Source organism: Lepidochelys kempii, chromosome 27 (assembly GCF_965140285.1).
Source record: "Lepidochelys kempii isolate rLepKem1 chromosome 27, rLepKem1.hap1, whole genome shotgun sequence".
NCBI lineage: Eukaryota > Metazoa > Chordata > Testudines > Cheloniidae > Lepidochelys > Lepidochelys kempii.
Genome location: NC_136406.1, coordinates 5,241,890 through 5,263,150, shown reverse-complemented (window position 1 = coordinate 5,263,150; position 21,261 = coordinate 5,241,890). Strand labels below are relative to the sequence as shown.

The 21,261-nt window shown below is 43.3% G+C and overlaps 1 protein-coding gene across 3 annotated transcripts in view; it reads right to left on the bottom strand.

Annotated features, from left to right (window-relative positions):
• Window positions 1–21,261, bottom strand: part of NSF (N-ethylmaleimide sensitive factor, vesicle fusing ATPase) — a 187,067-nt gene that overhangs the window by 50,995 nt on the left and 114,811 nt on the right. For all 3 annotated transcript variants that reach the window (XM_073325854.2, XM_073325855.2, XM_073325853.2), the window contains exons 13-14: window positions 2,752–2,847; window positions 1,872–2,028 (exon numbers count right to left, since the gene is read on the bottom strand). In XM_073325854.2, the coding sequence (XP_073181955.1) occupies window positions 1,872–2,028; window positions 2,752–2,847 (253 nt within the window). The remainder of the gene's footprint in view (window positions 1–1,871; window positions 2,029–2,751; window positions 2,848–21,261) is intronic.

Here is a 21,261-nt window from a genome sequence, read left to right as displayed (position 1 = left end):
TACTCACCAGCAACTACTTACCACACCACAGAAACACTAACCCAGGAACCAATCCCTGTAACAAACCTCGTTGCCTACTCTGTCCCCATATCTACTTTAGCAACACCATCAGAGGACCCAACATCATCAGCCACACCTCAGGGGTTCATTCACCTGCACATCTATAAATGCGATATATGCCATCATGTGCCAGCAATGCCCCTCTGCCATGTACATTGACCAAACCGGACAGTCTCTATGTAAAAGAATAAATCGACACAAATCAGACATCAGGAATGGTAACATACAAAAGCCAGTAGGAGAAAACGTTAATCTTCCTGCACAGTCTATAACAGATTTAAAAGTAGCCATACTTGAACAAAAAAACCTTAGAAACAGACTTCAAAGAGAAACTGCCTAACTAAACTTCATTTGCAAATTTAACACCATTAATTTGGGCTTGAATAGGGACTGGGAGTGGATGGGTCATTACACAAGCAGCTTTGCCTCTCCTGGAATTAACACCCCCCTCATCAATTATTGGGAATGGACTACATCCATCCTGATCGAATTGGCCCTGTCAACACTGGCTCTCCACTTGTGAGGTAACTCCCTTCTCTTCATGCGTCAGCATAATAATGCCTGCATCTGTAATTTTCACTCCATGCACCTGAAGAAGCGGGGTTTTACCCATGAAAGCTTATGCCCAAATAAATCTGTTAGTCTTTAAGGTGCCACCAGACTCCTGGCTGTTTTTGAGGATACAGACTAACACGGCTAACCCCTGATACCAATTCAACCAGGTATCAAAAAAAAATAACATACATGCTACATGCCGAACCAAATGAACGAATAATACAGAATGTGTAGGTGTCACACACTAGCAACAAACTGCTCACGAACAAGCAACAAACTAAAGAGTTACTCTCAGGAGCTACTCACTGAATAACTTCAAGTAACATATCATACAATCACAGAAGATGAGGGTTGGAAGAGACCTCAGGAGGTCATCTAGTCCAACCCCCTGCTCAAAGCAGGACCAATCCCCAACTAAATCATCCCAGCCAGGGCTTTGTCAAGCCGGGCCTTAAAAACTTCTAAAAGATGGAGATTCCACCACCTCCCTAGGCAACCCATTCCAGTGCTTCACCATCCTCCTAGTGAAATAGTGTTTTCTAATATCCCACCTAGACCTCTCCCACCGCAACTTGAGACCATTGCTCCTTGTTCTGTCATCTGCCACCAATGAGAACAGCCAAGCTCCATCCTCATTGGAACCCCTCTACAAGTAGTTGAAAGCTACTATCAAATCCCCCCTCACTCACTCTTCTCTTCTGCAGACTAAACAAGCCCAGTTTCCTCAGCCTCCCCTCGTAAGTCATGTGCCCCAGCCCCCTAATCATTTTCTCTACCCTCCGCTGGACTCTTTCCAATTTGTCCATATCCTTTCAGTAGTGGGGGGCCCAAAACTGGATGCAGTAGTCCAGATGTGGCCTCACCAGTGCCAAAGAGAGTGGAAATCATTCCCCCTCTATTCAAGGTATCAAATCAATTCAAGGTAACTGCAATCTGCTCGCAGGCTGGTTACAAACAAAGTCAAAACTGATCGAACAGGTTATTAGTTACAAATTATTCACCCCGCTCTAGTGTTTCAAGAGCAGCCATAGGATGGACAATGTCCTACTCTCCCTCAGAACCAGATAAACCTATTTTAATATCTGATGCAACATTAATTCATCTAGTCATTTTGCCAGGTACTAATGATACTTTTCTTTCTGATAAGTGGACTTCACATACTACTGGATGCCTAATCCAAGTACTTGTATGTGATAACTGCACAGACTGGATTGTGTGTGTTACTCACTTTCAGACATTAGTACCCCTAAACTCACCTTCTAAAAGAACGCTAACCAGCGGAGTGCGGTCACTGTTTTTGGTTTGCTGGACAAGCAATTCTCCATCTTCCAGCACCCTTGTTACAGGGTCTCCCCACTGGATAATGCCATTCATGATGTAACTTGCATAATCCTCCTGGTTCGTTCCAAATGCCTGTGTTTCGGAAGATGAAAAAAATATTCTCAATAGTGAGTTTTGTTTGATCACAGGAAAACATGGCAAGGGCAAGGACAAAACTAGAGTAACAGGAGCTGTGGTGGGCTTTTTCAATATAATTATGAGAGATTTTGGTACACATTTTAACTGAGTGAGCAGTTAAATCATACATTTACCAGTGATGTAGTACAGGTTATCTTAAAGGACCATAGAATAAGATGTTATTGCCTATTTAGCAAATGGTAACTTCTAATCAAGTACAATATCATCTACCCCTATGTAAATTACCATTAGGTTCTGAAATCATCTACACTTTACTAAAAGATAAGTTCTCTTCATCAGAGTCCTAATCCTCCTGCCACTGAATTCAATGTCAAATCTCTCATTGATTTCAATGAGATTAGGCTAACGACCAACTAGTATGTACTGCAAAGTGAAGGGTCCGCTCTTGCAATCGCTCTATTTGACACTTCCCATGCGCAGAGAGGCTGCAGAACAGAGCCCTAAAATGATGGGAAAGAGACAGAGTCTCAGTTCATTCATGTTGAACAGTATTCAATTTTATTAAGCCACAGAAATGATCTCAAAAGCCATGCTGCAACATTACATTTGTGCATGTGCACAGATTTGAAGTGGTTGCTGTATTCATTGATTAAGGAAGCACAAGTTCTTCTCCTGCACTCACTGCTTTATTATATGAATTAAATAGGTCCCACTCACCGGCTTGATATCATTCTCCAGAGAGGCTAAGAAGTCTCCCCTTGTCACCCGCAGACACTCTGCCGTCTCCATATTCACTTCCACTTTGGTGGTGGCCTAATTAAATTACAAGGAAATGGGTTAACATACAGTCTCAGAGTACAAGTTATCTCAAGGGCAGTGTTGAACATCATTCTCTGTATTCATAGGATTTTGATTCTGTAGCTAATTATACACCAATAAAACCTAAAACAAATCTTCTTTAACAACACATTTCAAACATGAATATCGAGTACTCCTGGAGTAGTTTTCATCTCCAGTGTGAATCACAGCCATTAGCTAGTTCTCACATGTCAGGTTGTGAAGCATTAATATTAACATTTTTCAGGGTGGGAAACTGAGGGATGGAGTTTAAGGGCTTGATCCTGCAGAGTGTTCAGCACCTCACAAGATGTGGTCCTGGAGTTCCTGGCTCCCATTTCTCCACTCTGATCATGCTCCCACCCAACCCCTCAAGAACTGTCTTTACGTGGGAATTTTAAAACCCTAAATGTTTGGTTTTTTGCTGTTTTTCCTATATGTGTATCAGATGAACCATACTTGAGAGCCCATTCTAATTTAGAATCAGACTGCCTTCCTAAAAATGGCACTATTAATATTGTTTAGAAGAGCTGAACCCAGCTGGGAAGTCTCACACACAGCCTCACATCAAGAATTGCCTTTTCCAGGTCTAAAAAGGACTCCCATTTCCTTCAGTTCAGCCCTCCCAAGAACTAACAGGCAAGCTTTAAAAAGTAGTGAGCAGGGGTATATACATCCTAGACTGGCAGAGACTCTGGAGCCCTTTTCACCCCTTACAAATGGCTTGTCAGTCACAATGAAATGCACAGGTAACACAGTGCATTTTAACTCACTGTCAACATATTATCAGGAAACAGCCCTCACAGCCTGCAGAATCTTTTCATCAGAATGTGTACAGCTCCTTGCTGTACAAACCACACTCACTGGCTAGGATTAGCTGATAGGTCTACGGCACTTTGAAATCTTGACTGCCCTGGGCAGCAATCAGGAGTCATAAGTGGATTTAAAGAAACTTTTCAGGTCTTAACACGATATAGATAAAAGAACTGGTTCTTACTACTGGCACCACTGCCACAATTGCCTGCCGACCCTGAGCAGAGGTTCGCAGATACAAGGAGAAGGTGTAAGTATAAAGGGGGACGGAAGTCAAAATTTGAAAAAAATGATTTTCCTATAAAGTGGTAAAGTACAAGTCAAGTTTGAAAGAACATGATGCATTACACAGTAACTTCATTTTACTTACTGTCATCAGGTGATGTGTCTATCAACACACCTTGGACAGATTTCATGATCCTTTCTACATATTTCCCATAATATAAGATTTATTTTTATATTTGTTACTTTGGGACTTAAATAGATTTTGCTCTTTATCTCCAAACTGTACATATTTTACAGTTAAAATGACTTCTGACCCTTACTACACCAGGCACCATCAATGTCTACAGGGTCATTTAAATGCACCAAGCTGGATGGCTCAGGAGATTAGTATTTGGGATTCAAAGACATTCACTGGGCCCAAATCCAATCGAGGTGCTGACAGTACCTGAAACTCATTACCACCTAAACATCTCATGCTGTGACTTGTGAAGGCAGCATTAACTCTTGTAGTGAGAGTAAGTTGTCTGCATGTGTTGTTGAGTATTTTAATTTAATTTCTGTCTGTGCACCCTGAGACAAGATGGACACATCTGACAAGTCCAATCAATGAGTGTTTTCCCTCACTGAGTGTCAACTGAGAGGCAGAGTCATGGATGGGCCATGGAGACCAGACTCCCCTATGATTCCTAGAGGTGGCATTACTAGACCAGGGCTGTTCACTGGTAAAGTGGGAAAAGTTTACCTTGCCTCTGGCTCATATGCAGACCAGGCACAGGATGACTAGCGATTAATGGGTTCCAGGGATGTGTATCTGGAACCTTTGAAGAGAACTGAATTAAGCTTACCCAATGTACGGTGGGGGACCACTGCTCAAGGGAGAAGCAGAGCTGCTTTCAGCCTTCTCACAAAAAACAACATGTGACTAGATGACTAGCAAAGTTTTCATAGACAACACAGGGGAAGGGACGCCGATCGGGATAAGTAAAGAACACGTCAGATCTTCTCACCAATTTGAATGAATTCAAACCAGCAGGGCCAGATTCTATTCACCCAAGGGTGCTGAAGGAATTAGCTGAAGAAATCTCGGAGCCACTGGCAAAAATATTTGCAAACTCATGGATGACAGGAGACGTGCTGGAAGACTGGAGAAAGGCTAACGTACTGCCCATCTTTAAAAGGGGGGAAAGGAGGAGCCAGGGAACTACAGACCCGCCAGCCTGTCTTGATACCTGAGAAGCTACTAGAGCAATATATAAAACATTCAATTTGCAAATACCTGGAAGATGAAGGGGGGTGAGTCATAGAATCATAGAATATCAGGGTTGGAAGGGACCACAGGAGGTCATCTAGTCCAACCCCTTGCTCAAAGCAGGACCGATCCCCAATTACATCATCCCAGCCAGGGCTTTGTCAAGCCTGACCTTAAAAACCTCTAAGGAAGGAGATTCCACCAGCTCCCTAGGTAACGCATTCCAGTGTTTCACCACCCTCCTAGTGAAAAAGTTTTTCCTAATATCCAACCTAAATCTCTCCAGTAAGTCCTCATGGATTTACTGAGAACAAGTCATGCCAAACCAGCTTGATTTCCTTCTTTGACAGGGTAACTGATCTGATGGATGGGGGAATGTGGTGGACACAACATACCTTGGACTTCAGCAAGGCTTTTGAAACAGTCCCACGTGATATTCTGACAAGTAAGCTGGAGAAATGCAAGCTTGGCATAACTACCATAAAGTGGATACATAATTGGTTAAATAACTGAAAACAAAGATAAATTATTAATGGGATGATGTCAGTTTGCAGGGAGGTCTCAAGTGGGGCTGTGCCTGGCATCTGTTCTGGCTCCAGTGTTGTTTAAACACTTTTATTAATGACCTGCATGTACATACAGAGAGCATACTGATCAAATTTGCCTACGACAGAGAGTGGTTGCCAACACTTTGGGAGTACAGAGCAAAAATTCAGAGGGATCTTGATAAACTGGAGAGCTGGGCTATAGACAACAAAAATGAAATTCAGAAGAGACAAAAGTAAAGTGCTACAGTTAGGGAAGAAAAATAAAATGCACAAATCCAGAATGGGGGATAACTGGCTTGGCAGCAGCACAGCCGAGAAGGATTTGGGAGTTGTCGTGGATTACAACCTCAACATTAGCCAACACTGCAATGCTGTTCCAAAAAAAGCAAACGTAATTTTAGGTTGCATTAACAGTGGATAGCACTGATTTCAGAGTAACAGCCGTGTTAGTCTGTATTCACAAAAAGAAAAGGAGTACTTGTGGCACCTTAGAGACTAACCAATTTATTTGAGCATGAGCTTTCGTGAGCTACAGCTCACTTCATCGGATAGCACGTAAGTCACGGGAAGTGATAATACCACTAGTTAGGCCTCAGCTGTACTGTGTCAAATTTTGGTCACCAATGTATAGAAAGGATGTACAGAAACTGGAAAGGATCCAGAGGTGAGCAACAAAGATGATCAAAGGGATGGAATGTAAGCCATAGGAGCAAAGGCTGAAGGAAATGTGTATGTTTAGTTTGGAAAAGAGGAGATTAAGGGAGGGACATGAATATCATCTGTCTTCAGATACTTGAAAGCTGCCCTAAAAAGATGGGGAAAAGTTGTTCTCTTTTGCCACAGAGGGCAGGTCAAGAGGCAATGGGGTCAAACTCCAGCATAACAGATTTAGATTAAATCTCAGGAAAAACTTCCTAACTGTAAGAACAGGAGGACAATGGAACAGATGCCTAGGGAGGTTGTAGAAGATCCTTCTGTGACATTATGTCCCGTATTCTTCATAGAGATGATGTTATTACATGAATATGGCATAATTAAGATATGTTTTATACAAAATGGTATCACTGGAAAGGTTATGATGTACTGACTATGATTATCCAGGTATCATTTCTGTATCTGAAATTAGGAATATTAACTATGTAACAATTACAACTGTGTTTACACCTGGGAAATGCCCACCAGACAGCAGGCAATCAGCCTGCATGGGCCATTAGGGAGAACAATAGGATTTTGAAGTTGCTAATCTCCCACCTTCCTGAGAAACTTCCTCGGATGCTGCTTTGACACTACAGGGTCATGTGATTATGTCACCTGGTACTGAATCCCATCAAACTGGGAAATAAAGGATTCCCACCATATGCACTGAATCCCCACCCAAGATGACTGCTGAAAACACCTGATCTGGGGAAGAAAGGACTGGACCCAGGCTAGAAGGTGTCTGGCCTATGAAAGGAATATCTGAAGTTCTAAGCTGCAACCAAGAGCAGTTTGCCTACAAGAAACTCTGCAACCTACTTAAAACAACATTTAGGGTGAGAAATTACTACTTGTAGCCAGTTTCTTTAGTGTACTAAGATTAGTTTGCATTTTTGTTTTATTTACTCAGTAATCTGCTTTGAGCTATTTGGTATCCCTTATAATCACTTAAAATCTGTCCTTTGCAGTCACAATTTGGTGATTCTTTGATTTTCCATTTATGGAGGAGATATCCACACCTTCTGTGCATTGTCCAAATACAGTTGGAGTACAATCCACTGCCTACAGAGAAGGCAAAATCCTAGGATTTCTTTTGTTGGATCTTCAGTCAGGTCTTTGTTTGGGACAGACAAGCCAAGCCAGCGAGTGCTGGCATCCTTTCCATTCGCCTGTAGCATTGACACGTGTATCCAGAAAGGCTTCACCGATTTGAGCAGTACACTGGAGGGTGGCAGTGCACTGAAGCTTTGGTATATTGGCAGGTCCGGAGCAGCCAGGACCTTAATTGTATTTTTGGACCACTGCAATGCCTCTCCTGATGTTGGCTGGCACAATGCTCTCCAAAACTGGAAGCAACAGTATTGGTACTGATTTGAGAGAGCCACTAACAATACCGCGCGCAGCATTCATTTCAGTGTCAACGAGATTGGTGTGGAGCTGTTGCGCCAAATTGGCATGCAATACTCTGCTGTTGACAAGGCCAGAGCTTGTACAAACGTTCAAAACATGTGTACATCACATCCCCAGAATGTGCCAGCAAGCTTCCGGATGATGTTAATCCTTTTCTTTATCTTCTTTTCGGTGTTGCCAATAGCTCAGCATCCAATCGGGTGAAACCCCAAGGTACTGTGGATTGTGGTCACATGAAAGAGGCAAACCACAAAAGCCCACTTTCAGCAACACTTTGGCCTCCTTGACATTCAAGTGGAAGGCAGAGACAAGTGTTTTCAAAATATTGGGTTTCAGTCACCAAGCTTTGAAATACATCTCAAGTATCTGGAGATGGTTGATCATGACCTTTTCTGTGGCCTCCAGAGAGGGCACTTGCGTTTCTAGCACAAAGTTCTCTGCATAAATGAATTTATGTGGAATGACATGACCACAATGTTTCTGGTATAGAGCCTGAACAGTGTGGGCACTAAAATGGATCCCTGTGGAAGAACGTTGTTCAATCTCCATGATTTACTGGCAGATTTACCAAGGGGAACAGTGAATCTCTTGTTACTCAGCAACCCGGTGATGAGTCTGTTGGTGATGGGCATGGGAAAGCTAATGATAACTTCAGCAGGAGACCTTTGTGCCACACAGTACTGTATGCAGAAGAAAGTCAATGAAGGCTGCCACTGTTCTTAATTTTTGCTGGTAGCTGTATTCTATGTAGCTGGTTACGGCCAGCACCTGGTCACAGCAGTTACAACTGGTTCTATATCTGGCTTGCTCATTGGGGACCAGTTGCTCCAGTGTTGGCTGTAACCTCTGAAGTAGGAGCTGCTCCAACAGTTTATAACAACGGCAAATGAGAGAGATGGGCCGGTAGTTTTTAGATTGGTAGCCTCTTTTTTGGACTTCAAAATGGTTATGAACTTGGCTACCTTCTACTCTTTTGTTATTATCCCAGATGATTGGATGTTGCTGGAGAAGTCTGCCAGTCACCTTCTTGCCTTTCCTTCAGGCATTCCAGATATATTCCATCCATTCCTGTGGTCTTCCTGGACTTAGTGTTGGAGAGACCCTTGTCCACTTGATCTATTGTGTAGGGGGCAGAAAGGGGTGAAGACAACTGGCACTGGTTCAGGGTGCGATAAAGTTATTTGTGGACTTGCTGCCTGATGTTTTTATTCATCAGCACACAGGAGTTGGAAATTAACTGTGTGAAGATACCATCTGTACTTATTTGAGGTGGTTTGTATACCGCTGGAGCTGCACTGTCTAAAGGACAAAGGAGCTTCCAGGCTTTGCAGCTCAACCTTGTGAATTCTAGTGCGTCACCATTTCAACACCACCTTATTCTTCCTGCTGAGTTCAAAGACTCAAGCAATGCTGTTGTGGGGGAGAAGATGACAACCTTCACATGGTCTCCCCTATTACATGCAAAAGCACAACAAATGTCATCAAATTGGCAACCAAGCGTCCTTAAGGGACCTCCTAGTCAGAAATACAACAGCAATAATGGCCCATGTCAGGGCCAAACCTTCATTCAAATAGGCCCACTGCTGCAAATTACACAGCTCAACATCAAGGGTCTGTCTAACGCAAAGTGTGATTACATAGCAATGATCCTGAGGACTTAAAACATTGATGTCATTGCACTACAAGAAACACACCCAGAGAGTGAAGGCCAACAATCTAAGATTACCAGATATGCCCTTGTATCTGCAAGCCATCACCCCAAATATGCACTTGCGATGCATGTAAAATATGACTTTAAGGATTCCATCCAGGTCATGCCTATTACAAACCCCTACTCAGTCACCATCGAGATTGGCGATCTGACAGTCAAAAACATGTACAAGTCACCATTAATGGAACAGCTATGTCCAGCATTACCAACACCAAGCCATCCTATCATCCACGTCAACGATTTCAATAGCCACCACAGCCCACGTGGCTATAAGAACTACCATGCTGGAGAACAGGTAGTATCCTGGGCTTTCACCGAAGACCAACATTTCCTCTACGATGCCAAATGTAGCGGCACGTTCTGGTTAGCCCAATGGAGGAAGTGCTATACTCATGACCTTTGTTGTGTGTCATGAAACATCAGTGGCCACCCAACACCGTCCACAAGGTCGGTTCTCAATGACTTTCCCAACAGCCAACATTGCCTGGTTGTGATTGGGTAGGCCTACAAGTTCCACTTATTTGATCCCTCCCAAAACTGTGCTGGAATCTACTATCTGATGACTGGTCCTACTATGTCGACATTGGTGAGGCCTCATCTGGAGTACTGTGTCCAGTTTTGGGCCCCACACTTCAAGAAGGATGTGGATAAATTGGAGAGAGTCCAGCGAAGGGCAACAAAAATGATTAGGGGACTGGAACACATGACTTATGAGGAGAGGCTGAGAGAGCTGGGATTGTTTAGCCTGCAGAAGAGAAGAATGAGGGGGGATTTGATAGCTGCTTTCAACTACCTGAAAGGGGGTTCCAAAGAGGATGGCTCTAGACTGTTCTCAATGGTAGCAGATGACAGAACGAGGAGTAATGGTCTCAAGTTGCAGTGGGGGAGGTTTAGATTGGATATTAGGAAAAACTTTTTCACTAAGAGGGTGGTGAAACACTGGAATGCGTTACCTAGGGAGGTGGTAGAATCTCCTTCCTTAGAGGTTTTTAAGGTCAGGCTTGACAAAGCCCTGGCTGGGATGATTTAACTGGGAATTGGTCCTGCTTTGAGCAGGGGGTTGGACTAGATGACCTTCTGGGGTCCCTTCCAACCCTGATATTCTATGATTCTATGATTCTATGTGGTGATTGTAGAGGGCTCGATAAATGGGAGCTCATCATATCCGGCTCATGACCACTACTTTGTAGGCCTAATATCAGCCAACAAACTGAACATTGCCATGGGCTTCAGAAAAGCATTCACTCCACACTGCAGCAGAAAGCAAAGGCAGATGGCGTGCCCAATTAATACATTCTATGGGTATTTCTCCTTAGCAAGTTCCAAAAGCAGGGCATTACGTCTTCCCTTCTAGTCACTGCTTTTAAAGTTTATAACTTCAATAGTTTTAACAAACTCATTGAGGGAGATTTTCCAAAGAGCTTAAGTGACGTAGAATCACAGAATCACAGAATATCAGGGTTGGAAGGGACCTCAGGAGGTCATCTAGTCCAACCCCCTGCTCAAAGCAGGACCAATCCCCAACTAAATCATCCCAGCCAGGACTTTCTCAAGCCTGACCTTAAAAATATCTAAGGAAGGAGATTTCACCACCTCCCTAGGTAACACATTCCAATGTTTCACCACCCTCCTAGTGAAAAAGTTTTTCCTAATATCCAACCTAAACCTCCCCCACTGCAACTTGACACCATTAAGCACAAGTCACATTGATTTAAAAAAAAAAAAAAAGAAAAAAAAGAAAAGGAGTACTTGTGGCACCTTAGAGACTAACCAATTTATTTGAGCATAAGCTTTCGTGAGCTACAGCTCACTTAAGCTGTAGCTCACGAAAGCTTATGCTCAAATAAATTGGTTAGTCTCTAAGGTGCCACAAGTACTCCTTTTCTTTTTGCGAATACAGACTAATACGGCTGCTACTCTGAAACCACTGATTTTAAATGAATTTGTGCTCCTAAATTATTCAGGTGTTTTTGAAAATTCCAGCCAGTATGTAATGTTTGCTCTCTATTTTATGTTGTGCAATATTTATAAAGGGGCAATAATATGGGTACAGAATATTTAGGCACACCACTCTACTGCAAATTGTTTACGCAAAAAGAAAACAACAATTATTCAAAAGTACTATGTTTTCAAAGAGAAATTCTAAGTAGCAAATGCCCGACATTTAGTTATGAACATGAATGTGCTGCTGGACAGCTATCGCATGTGTATTTCTAAAAGAATGGCCAAAGCTTTTCTATTTAGCCACTATGTCATTTTTTTTCTGATTGACTTTCCAAGTACTTCCACTTGCATCTATTTTCCAACCAAGTTAATAAAAAACCACGTATAACTCTATAGCCCTCTCCACATGGACACACAGGCTGGCCTGAATAGAATACACTGAAGTACCCTACAGCCCCCAATCCCAGCTAGGGGTTCAAGGAGTTAAAAGGCTTTAACTATGTGGTGATGAAATAAGAGTTTAAGGAAGCTGTTTCACTGGCAAAGAGATAAGATACATCCTGAGGCACTGGACTGATCCCATCTGCACCACAGAGAGAAAAGGAAGAGAGAAGTTGTTAATGCCTCGTAGCAACAAATTAGTTTCACTGACTGATGGTACTAAGCAAGACATCAGCCTCTTTCTAACCTGGCACTTAACAACATGGAGGCAGGTGAAAAGATATGATAAATCTGCAGTAATGTCTCTATAAAACAACTGCAGTGAAGGTCTCTTCTTGGCAGTGCAAAAGTCAGATTGATTTTCCTGTAAGGCGGTAAAACAGCAAAACCTCACCCCATATGCACAGAAGATGCAGTTCTGTCACTCTGCCATCTCATTTTAGTCTTACGATACTTTCTTTGCATGAAGAAATTAAGCGAGGCTGACAAGTAAGAAAGGTGCAGCAGAACATAAGCATATGATTTAAAGCAAGAGATCAATGGTTCTGGGTAATTTTATAGATCAAAAATATTTGTAGTAATACGTATTAAGTTGAGATTCTTCTTGTCTGAATTAGACTCCTGGGTAGATTTCACCTTAGATGGTATTTTGTAAAATGCATGTGCATTTAAATCACACTCTATGTAGCACTGTTTATGCTACCAGGGAGTAACTCTAGCACAGTCATCAGAAATAGTAAAAATGTCCTCCATCCCTGGAACAATTGTATGAGCATCACACCAGCTACAGCCAGGCTCACGACAACTGCAGAGCATACAGAGAAGATTAGATCAGGTGAAAATGCCAGAACACACACTGATTTTAGCCAGAACTGTGGATGCTCAGCTCCAACATTATAGTTCCAAAAAGGAAATCAGAACCTTCAAACTCCCCTTATTGAGGAGCTTTGCATCTCAATCCAGCAAGTTCTTTCTACAGGCAGAGAGAAGACGGGATTGCAGCTTTCATTCTGCTTGGAATGGCAATGATAAGCTCACAGATTTTTACACTGGTCTGACCGTGAGTGAACCTTACACAGGCCTGATTATGCTACTTAGACTTTTCAGTTTTCCTTAAGCATTGAGCCTGTTATGATGAACCTAGCTGTTTGCAGAGAACTTACTAGAGGAAGGGGTCAGAGTTGTAAAAAGGTTTAACCGCCTTTTAAGTGTCTCTGAACAATAGGTGAACTTGTCAAAGTGAACAGGTCAGAAGACCTGACAATAGCTCAGGAAAAACATCTCTGGGAGATAAATCTAAGAAAATGATACTGGAAGATCAAGCCTTCTAAAAATACCAACTGCTTTGAGTTAGTTTTCCAGACCTGAAGAAGAGCGCTCTGTAAATTCAAAACCTTGTCTCTCTCAACAACAGAAGTTGGTCCAACAAAAGATATTACCTCACCCACCTTGTCTCTCTTACTGCTTGAATGGCCATTTATACTCCCTTTCTGCCTATCAATGCTTAGCTTAAGAACCCTTTGACAAAGAACATGCATATGTGCCAGACTGAAACAGACTGTCACAGGTAACCTTCGAAAGTTATAATTGAAGAGACAATTTGAAACCTTCATCAGAACAACTGGAACTTGTGCAGAGGTTTGAACAATTTAAGTAATTCAGCCCTAGGATAAGGATGACTGCATGGGTCAGCTATATTTGTGTGATAAAGAGTAACTAAATTTAAACATAACACGTCCAAAAAGAGAACTTACATTTGATGCTTGATATTATTTGCTTTTTTGATCTAAAAAGGAAAAACAGTCAACACCTTTATACTTTAACATCGACATGTCCAATCTCAGGGGTTAGAGTCATACTGATGAGAGGAATGGTCTAAATGATCCAATGAGTCCTTTCTATCCCAAATTTTTAATCTCTTAATACTCTGCAGTCATAAAGCTAATTGCAGGTTCTAATACACTTCTAAAACATTCTCTACAGTTATCAATTGCAAGCTAGTTTACAGTGGTTCTAAATCTATAAGGAATTCTTGCTGGTGAGAACCCCCTCAATGAGTTTGACCAAATGAATCTTCATCACTTTGTCCCACTAATTACTCCTCAATTCGACACCAAGCATGAAGAAACCCACTGACACTCCCTCCCCCACTAAAGAAAATTGACTGATATGGCTTTTTATACTCTGAACTTTAAAAGAACCCCTCAGTGGGTTTTTACATCATAGCTTGTTCTGATTGGATGCGGGAGCCTCTTTTCCCATTCAATACAACATCTCCAATAGAGATACATGGTTAGCTAATACAGCCCAGAACTCTCCTCTGCTAATAACCAAAGGATTTGTTTAGCTTACATGCAAGATGGCTTTCTAAGAATTATACATTATCTTAAAATACAAATGGAGAAAGCAAATAGGCTTTTAAACACCTTAGTTTCCTTCTAAAAAATCAGAGCAGTATGTGTCAATGTAAAAGGCCCTCCCTTTTCATTATATTCACACCATCTTTTGGTCACTTGGGCAAAGAATCTGTGTCTTTCAGCCTACACCTGTATGAGCTAATAAATCTGTATTTCAACACTATCAAATATCAAATGGCGCTTTTTACATTTTGGTTAATTTCCTTACCGTCTTAAGCTGACATTTCACGGTCCTTATCTCTCTAGTTAAACGCACAACGACCTTCATAAATCACAAACACTAAGAGCAGGACATCCTCATTTCATTCTGAAATCCTATATGAGGAGACCATTTATAAACACATTATGGATGCTGCAGAGATCTACATGCACGTAGGCAGCATTTCAAGTGTGGTTCTGCTCTGAAATGGTATCACACTATGCAAAAGGAATGTTTACCACTTTTTATACTTGTAAGAACAGCACAACTGTGGGGAAGTGGACTGGATTCCACTTCTTGTGCATCATCAGAATTGTTTAGTAAGTTGTTATTACAGTTACTCTTGTGCAAGTCCACCGTCACCAAGACTGAACAGATGTCTCTGAGGGCCTAGCCTGGCCTCTGGAACCTTTACTACTGATGGTGCACAAGGAAAAAAGAAACCAGCTTGTCTCAGATCCCACTGGAGTCTGCAGATCTGACTGTTGGTGAGGACAGTGGATGAGACAACTTTCTTCCTTGTAGACTGAAAGCATTTGATTATTGAATCAGTGACACACAAATAACATGGAGTCCTCTGACAGCATTTTACAGTCATTTCTCATCTGCAAGTTCCGCTAAGTCAGTGAGAGTTGGTGGGGTGCCCTGCAGGCCCTAAGTGAGGCAAAGGTCTCATGCCATAATGCTCAATGGTATGTCAAAGAACTGGTTCATATGAGTCTTGGTTCTGGAATTTATCTCTGAACTGCAGAGATAGCATGTGCCCAGCCATGGGAAGGAGGCAATGCCTTATGTCATACTCTGACAAAGTGCTGATAAGATCTAAAGAGACTCCAGCCCAGGCCTCCTTCAGATATGTGGAAATGGTTTGATACAGGCCTAACACAGCACGTCACATCTTGGCTCTGTCTGCCTCTGGAAGGACACCAGTCTCTCGTGAGAGGATCCAACTGCTGTATTTCTCATGTTCCAAAGTGCAACTGGCTGCGGGCAGAACTGAGGCACTATTCCTAGCACTAGGTCTCAAAGCACAGATTCTCGTGCCTGCACCCCTTCCTTGGGATGTGGGGCTCTGCACCCCAGCTGCCCAGACCTTGGAACCAGTGCCAAAGTCCTCCGAGTCCCCAGCTCTGTGGGCATTCTGAGCTTCTTGATTAACCCTTTCAGGACAACATGGCAGGCCAGTGAGGAATACAGGCTTAGCAAATGGATTTCTTAACCACAAACACTTTGCTCTTGAAAGCACTCAAAAATTATAGAGCTTTGAAAAAACAATTAATACTGAACACAGCCCACCCTCTGTCTGATCTCACACCTCCTGTGAGTCCTGGGTTTTGTCAGCTTCCATAGGCTAGGCAGCCCTTTGGTCCTCCTCTCTCTTTAGCCTGGTCCCCTTGTGGTTGGGGCCTGCCTGCCTTCACAGGGAACCTTCCTCCCTTGAATATACTCTCAAGTTATCGGGCTCAGTACAGGGATAACTGGGTGAAATGTAATGACCTGTGATCATGACATGAGAGACTTCATGATTCCATTTACATGGAATGTAAAGTGTGCCCTGTTTGGAGATGCCATACTGCCCTCAGTGTGCTTCTTCTCCAGGAAGAAGGGTGGGAGAAGAGGGTGAGCATCTAAGCAATTGTCACTTAGGCTGCTCCATAAGTTGATCAGCAGGGGCACTCAGTGTTCCCAGCCATCCAAACTCAACCAATTCATGAAGAATAGTTGCTTGCCCTACAGTAACGGTCATTCTTCTAGATGTTGTTAGCGTGGAGCCCGCTGTGGGTGCACGTGCCTCATGTACACGAGATTGGAGTCTTGAACTGCAGCGTCCATCAGGGCTGCATACCCACGTGAGAGCATGAAGAATGGAGCAACTGCATCCCTCTATGTCCCCTTGCAAGTCGAAGCCTGAGGATGCCAAAAGCAGGGACAGAGGGAAGGTTGTGGGATCCATACTGACTATAACTCCTCAGAGGAGGACAGTTATGTAGGGTTCAGCAACCACTCTCTCTCCAAGTATATGTCAGTGTAGATCCCACTGCAGGTGACTGTCAAGAAGTAACCCCTCTGGATGGTGGGATGAGAAGCATCAGTTGCATGAGTCAAACAATTTTATACTGTTCTCCCAAACTCCGCATCATCCTTTGTGGCTAAGTCCAACACAATGTCTGACAAAGGATAGTGGTTAACTCCACAATGCAACTGGCTTGCTGATTTCAGAATTGGAATTCATTTGCAAATTGGATACTATTAATTTAGGCTTAAATAGAGACTGGGAGTGGCTAAGTCATTATGCAAGGTAGCCTATTTCCTCTTGTTTTTTCCTACCCCCCCCCCGATGTTCTGGTTTAACTTGGATTTAAACTTGGAGAGTGGTCAGTTTGGATGAGCTATTACCAGCAGGAGAGTGAGTTTGTGTGTGTATGGGGGTGGGGGGGATGTGAGAAAACCTGGATTTGTGCTGGAAATGGCCCACCTTAATTATGCACATTGTAGGGAGAATGGTCACTTTGGATGAGCTATTACCAGCAGGATAGTGAGTTTGTGTGTGTGGTTTTTGGGAGGGGGGTGAGGGGGTGAGAGAACCTGGATTTGTGCAGGAAATGGCCCAACTTTATTATCATGCACATTGTGTAAAGAGTTGTCACTTTGGATGGGCTATCACCAGCAGGAGAGTGAATTTGTGTGGGGGGGTGGAGGGTGAGAAAACCTGGATTTGTGCTGGAAATGGCCCACCTGATGATCACTTTAGATAAGCTATTACCAGCAGGACAGTGGGGTGGGAGGAGGTATTTTTTCATATTCTCTGTGTATAAATAAAGTCTGCTGCAGTTTCCACGGCATGCATCCGATGAAGTGAGCTGTAGCTCACGAAAGCTCATGCTCAAATAAATTGGTTAATCTCTAAGGTGCCACAAGTACTCCTTTTCCTTTTGTGATTTCAGAAACTGACACATTTCTCAAGCAGACGTTAAGCAGGAGAGGTACATCAGCCAACTGGCAAATGTAGTCAGATACAGTGTGTTACCCACTGAAAGATTTTGTTTGTGATGAAATGGCTTGGTCTTTGGAATGGCCAACAACAAACGGAAACAAATGGGAAGGCAATCGGAACAGTTTGGTTCTGTAAATGTAGTAAAAAAACAGGGCACTCGAAACATCCAGTTTGTGTAAATTTGTCTCTCCCAGTGTAGAGTGGGACTTGAGAAGAAGACAGACAAGTTACCTGATTGTTTCAAATGGAATTCTGAGACCATCTCAGGAACAAAACTTAGGGTGAGGTTTTAACACCACCTTGTCTCTGTGATCTACTGTGTAGGGGGGGAAGTCAGCCATGAGAATTTGAGTGTGCTTCTATCCTAAGCCGCTTGAGCGCAGCTTAGGATAGAAAACTGGGAGAAAGATGCCTTGGTTAACTTGAAACTGGGAGATGACCTAAGGGAGGAAAGCTTGATACCGCCTGAGCTGAACCTTGTCCTTATAGAACACTGTGTAAGGAGGCTCTGATGTTAAGGCCTTGAGCTCAGACACCCTCCTGGCTGACGTTATTGCTACCAGAAACACCACCTTGTATGAGAGAAACAGTAGATAACATGTCGCCAGTGATTTGAAAGGTGGCCCCATTAGCCTGGAAATGACCAGATTGAGGTCCCAGGTCAGGACCGGCCGTCGAACGTGCAGATATAGCCTGTCGAGACCTTTCAGGAAACGACTGGCCATGGGGCTGGCAAAGACCGACTGGCCATCCATGCCTGGATGGAAGGCCAAAATGGTGGCCAAGTGCACCTTTACTGACTACCTGGACTCCCCTGCTGCTTAAGGTGAAGAAGATAACCCAGTATGAGGGGCATGCACATGAGAGTTGGACGGTGTTGTGCCAGGTAGGTAGCCCTCATGGAAGGTTTCCTACTGCCAAGGAGGACTTGTCTGACTGGGTCCTAACAAGTGAGCTCCATCGGGTTCAGACATGGAGTTTCCATGCCATGAAGCTCAGTAATTTGAGGTTAGGGTGCTTGAGACAGCCGTGATCCTGAGTTATCAAGTCCGGGAAGAGCAGCAAGGTGATTGGGGCTTTCCAGGAGAGATGTCTACCAGTGCTGAAGCTATCAAAATCACTGAGGCCTTGTCCCTCTGAACTTTGAGGAGCACCTTATGAACAAGAGGAATTGGAGGGAATGCATCTGCGATGGAGCCGGGGCTGTGATTCAGGAAGGAACAAAACTGCTGGCACTTCTTGTTATGTTGCATGGCGAACAGGTCTATCTGGGGAAACCCTCACTGTTGGAAGATGAGGTTCATGACATCTGGGCACCGAGACCACTTGTGGCCATGGAACAACCTGCTAAGATAATCCGACAACTCGTTCTGTACTCTAGGGAGGTACGATGCTTCCAGGTGTATCAAGTGAGCTACGCAGAAGTCCCACAGCTTGAGGGCTTCCTGCCTAAGGGGAGAGGAGCATGCACCCCCGTCTGTTTATATAAAACATCGCTGTGGTGCTGTCCATCATGACCGATACACATTTCCCTTCCAGATGCACCCAGGAGGTCTGGCATGCCAGGTGGACCACTCAGCTCTCGGATGTTGATGTGAAAAGAGAGCTCCACCTGGGACCAGAGACTTGTGTCCTGAGGTCTCCCAGATATGCACCCCACCCCAGCACGTCTGTCACCAGCGAGAGGGATGGCTGAGGTCTGGTGAAGGGAACTCCCTCAACCACCACCTGTGGGTCGAACTACCACAGGAGGGACTCGAGGACCGGGTGGGGAAGAGTGAAAACCTTGTCCAGATTGTCCCGAATCAGCTGATATACTGAGGCCAGCTATGCTTGGAGCTGCCGGAGTCCGAGCCTGACGTGCTGTACCACATAGGTACAAACGGCCATGTGTCCCAGAAGCTTTAGGCAATTTCTTGCTGGAACCACGAATCCGGAAGGTACGCCCTGGCCTGCGTGGAGTCCAATACCACCCCTATAAACTCTATCCGCTGAATGGGGGACAGAGTTGATTTTTGCACATTGAGGAGAAGGCCCAGTTGGTCGAATGTTGTTCTCATGAAGTCAACTTGCACCTCCACTGCCACTGCCTTGATCAGCCAGTTGTTGAGTACGGAAACACCTGGAGGAATGCAGCAACGACTGCCATGCACTTGATAAACAGTCAAGGAGCCACTGACAGGCCGAACAGGAGGACTGTGACCGGGTATTGATTGTGGCTCACCATGAACCTGAGGTACCTTCTGTGGGACGACGTGATTGAAATGTGAAAGTAAGTGTCCTTAAAGTCCCCTGGATCCAAGGAAGGGATGATGGAGGGGGACACCCTGACATCAGCTCCCACCCACCCCCCACCCCACCCCCACTCTGCACAGCCAGAAGGAGGGTCCCAGGAGCAGCTGCAGGACGGAGCAACGTCGGGGGAGGGCAGGGTGGATTTGATTTAAATCATGATTTAAATATCACTAGTCAGGAAGACTCAATTTAATCATGGATTTTACATAAAAGTGCATTCTTGTTGGTTGTTATAACCTTAATACATATTCTTCACAACTCAGAGATAGATGTAGGTTTCATTTTTAGAAGGAACACATCATACATTTTAAAGTGATTTATTTTGAAAACTTTTCAGATTAGTTTTACAGCTATATCAGAAAATAATGATTGTTTGGTTATTCCATTTACCAAAGGTAACTGAAGCAGATATTTATGAAGTCATTGGGAGGTAAACTATCTCCAGTTTAATAGGTTAATCATTAATATTTGGAGGATTTTCTTGCCATGCTGTATTAGGAGGAGAACATCACCAGACAAACATTTAAATTGTTTTATTTAACTAAAACAATGTTAAGTATTCTGGATTTTTTTCTTCAACAGCAAACATATATTTTAACAAAACAAGCACATGTCCCTCGCTTCTCACATTTATCTCCAGACTTCTTCTCCTTGTCCAGATCTATTCCGCCCCCAACAATCTTCTATTTTTTGAACTTTTAGAAACTTTGCACTTTTAGAGAGTTAAGGGATTGACTCTGTGTACACAAATTTGCAGAGGGACAATTGAGTTGAGATCTGTTATTTCTCACCTCTATATATTTAAAACATTTTTTGCTGTTAACAAGCATGTTACCTCTGGAGACACACATCCACAGTTTAAGAACTGCAAAACTAAGCATCTCTGATGGTATCTTCTAGACTGAGCACTGAGTCCCATTGGGTAGATAGAAAGATTAACCTAAATAATCTATACAGAAGCCCCTGGAACTCCATAAGATTGGGTCCCTAATCCATGAACTATTGGAACTCATTTACAAAACTTCTCTTAAATATATTGTCTCATACTATAGAATTAGAATTTATAATCCCTATTCCATCATGAGCTATCTTTGAGCTATAATGTATCTTAATTAAAACTATCTTTAGATAGGTTTTTTCCTCAAAAAGCATTTTATCAAAAAAGTCCGATTTAAATAAAAAAATCCAATTTTTTTGATTTTTTAAAAAAAAATAATTGATTTTTATCCACCCTGGGGGAGGGGCACCTGAACACATTCTGCCAGCTGTCCGCACTCTGCTATCAGCTGGAGATCACTTAAATCTTTCCTGCGCGGTTGCCCAAGCGCGCACCTTACAGGGAACACAGGCGCTCCCGCTGATTGGCTGCGTCTCCTACCAGGGAGTCTGGCGGAGGGTGGGTGTACAGGTGCCCATAGCCCTTCGAGGGAACAAAGTACCTATGCTT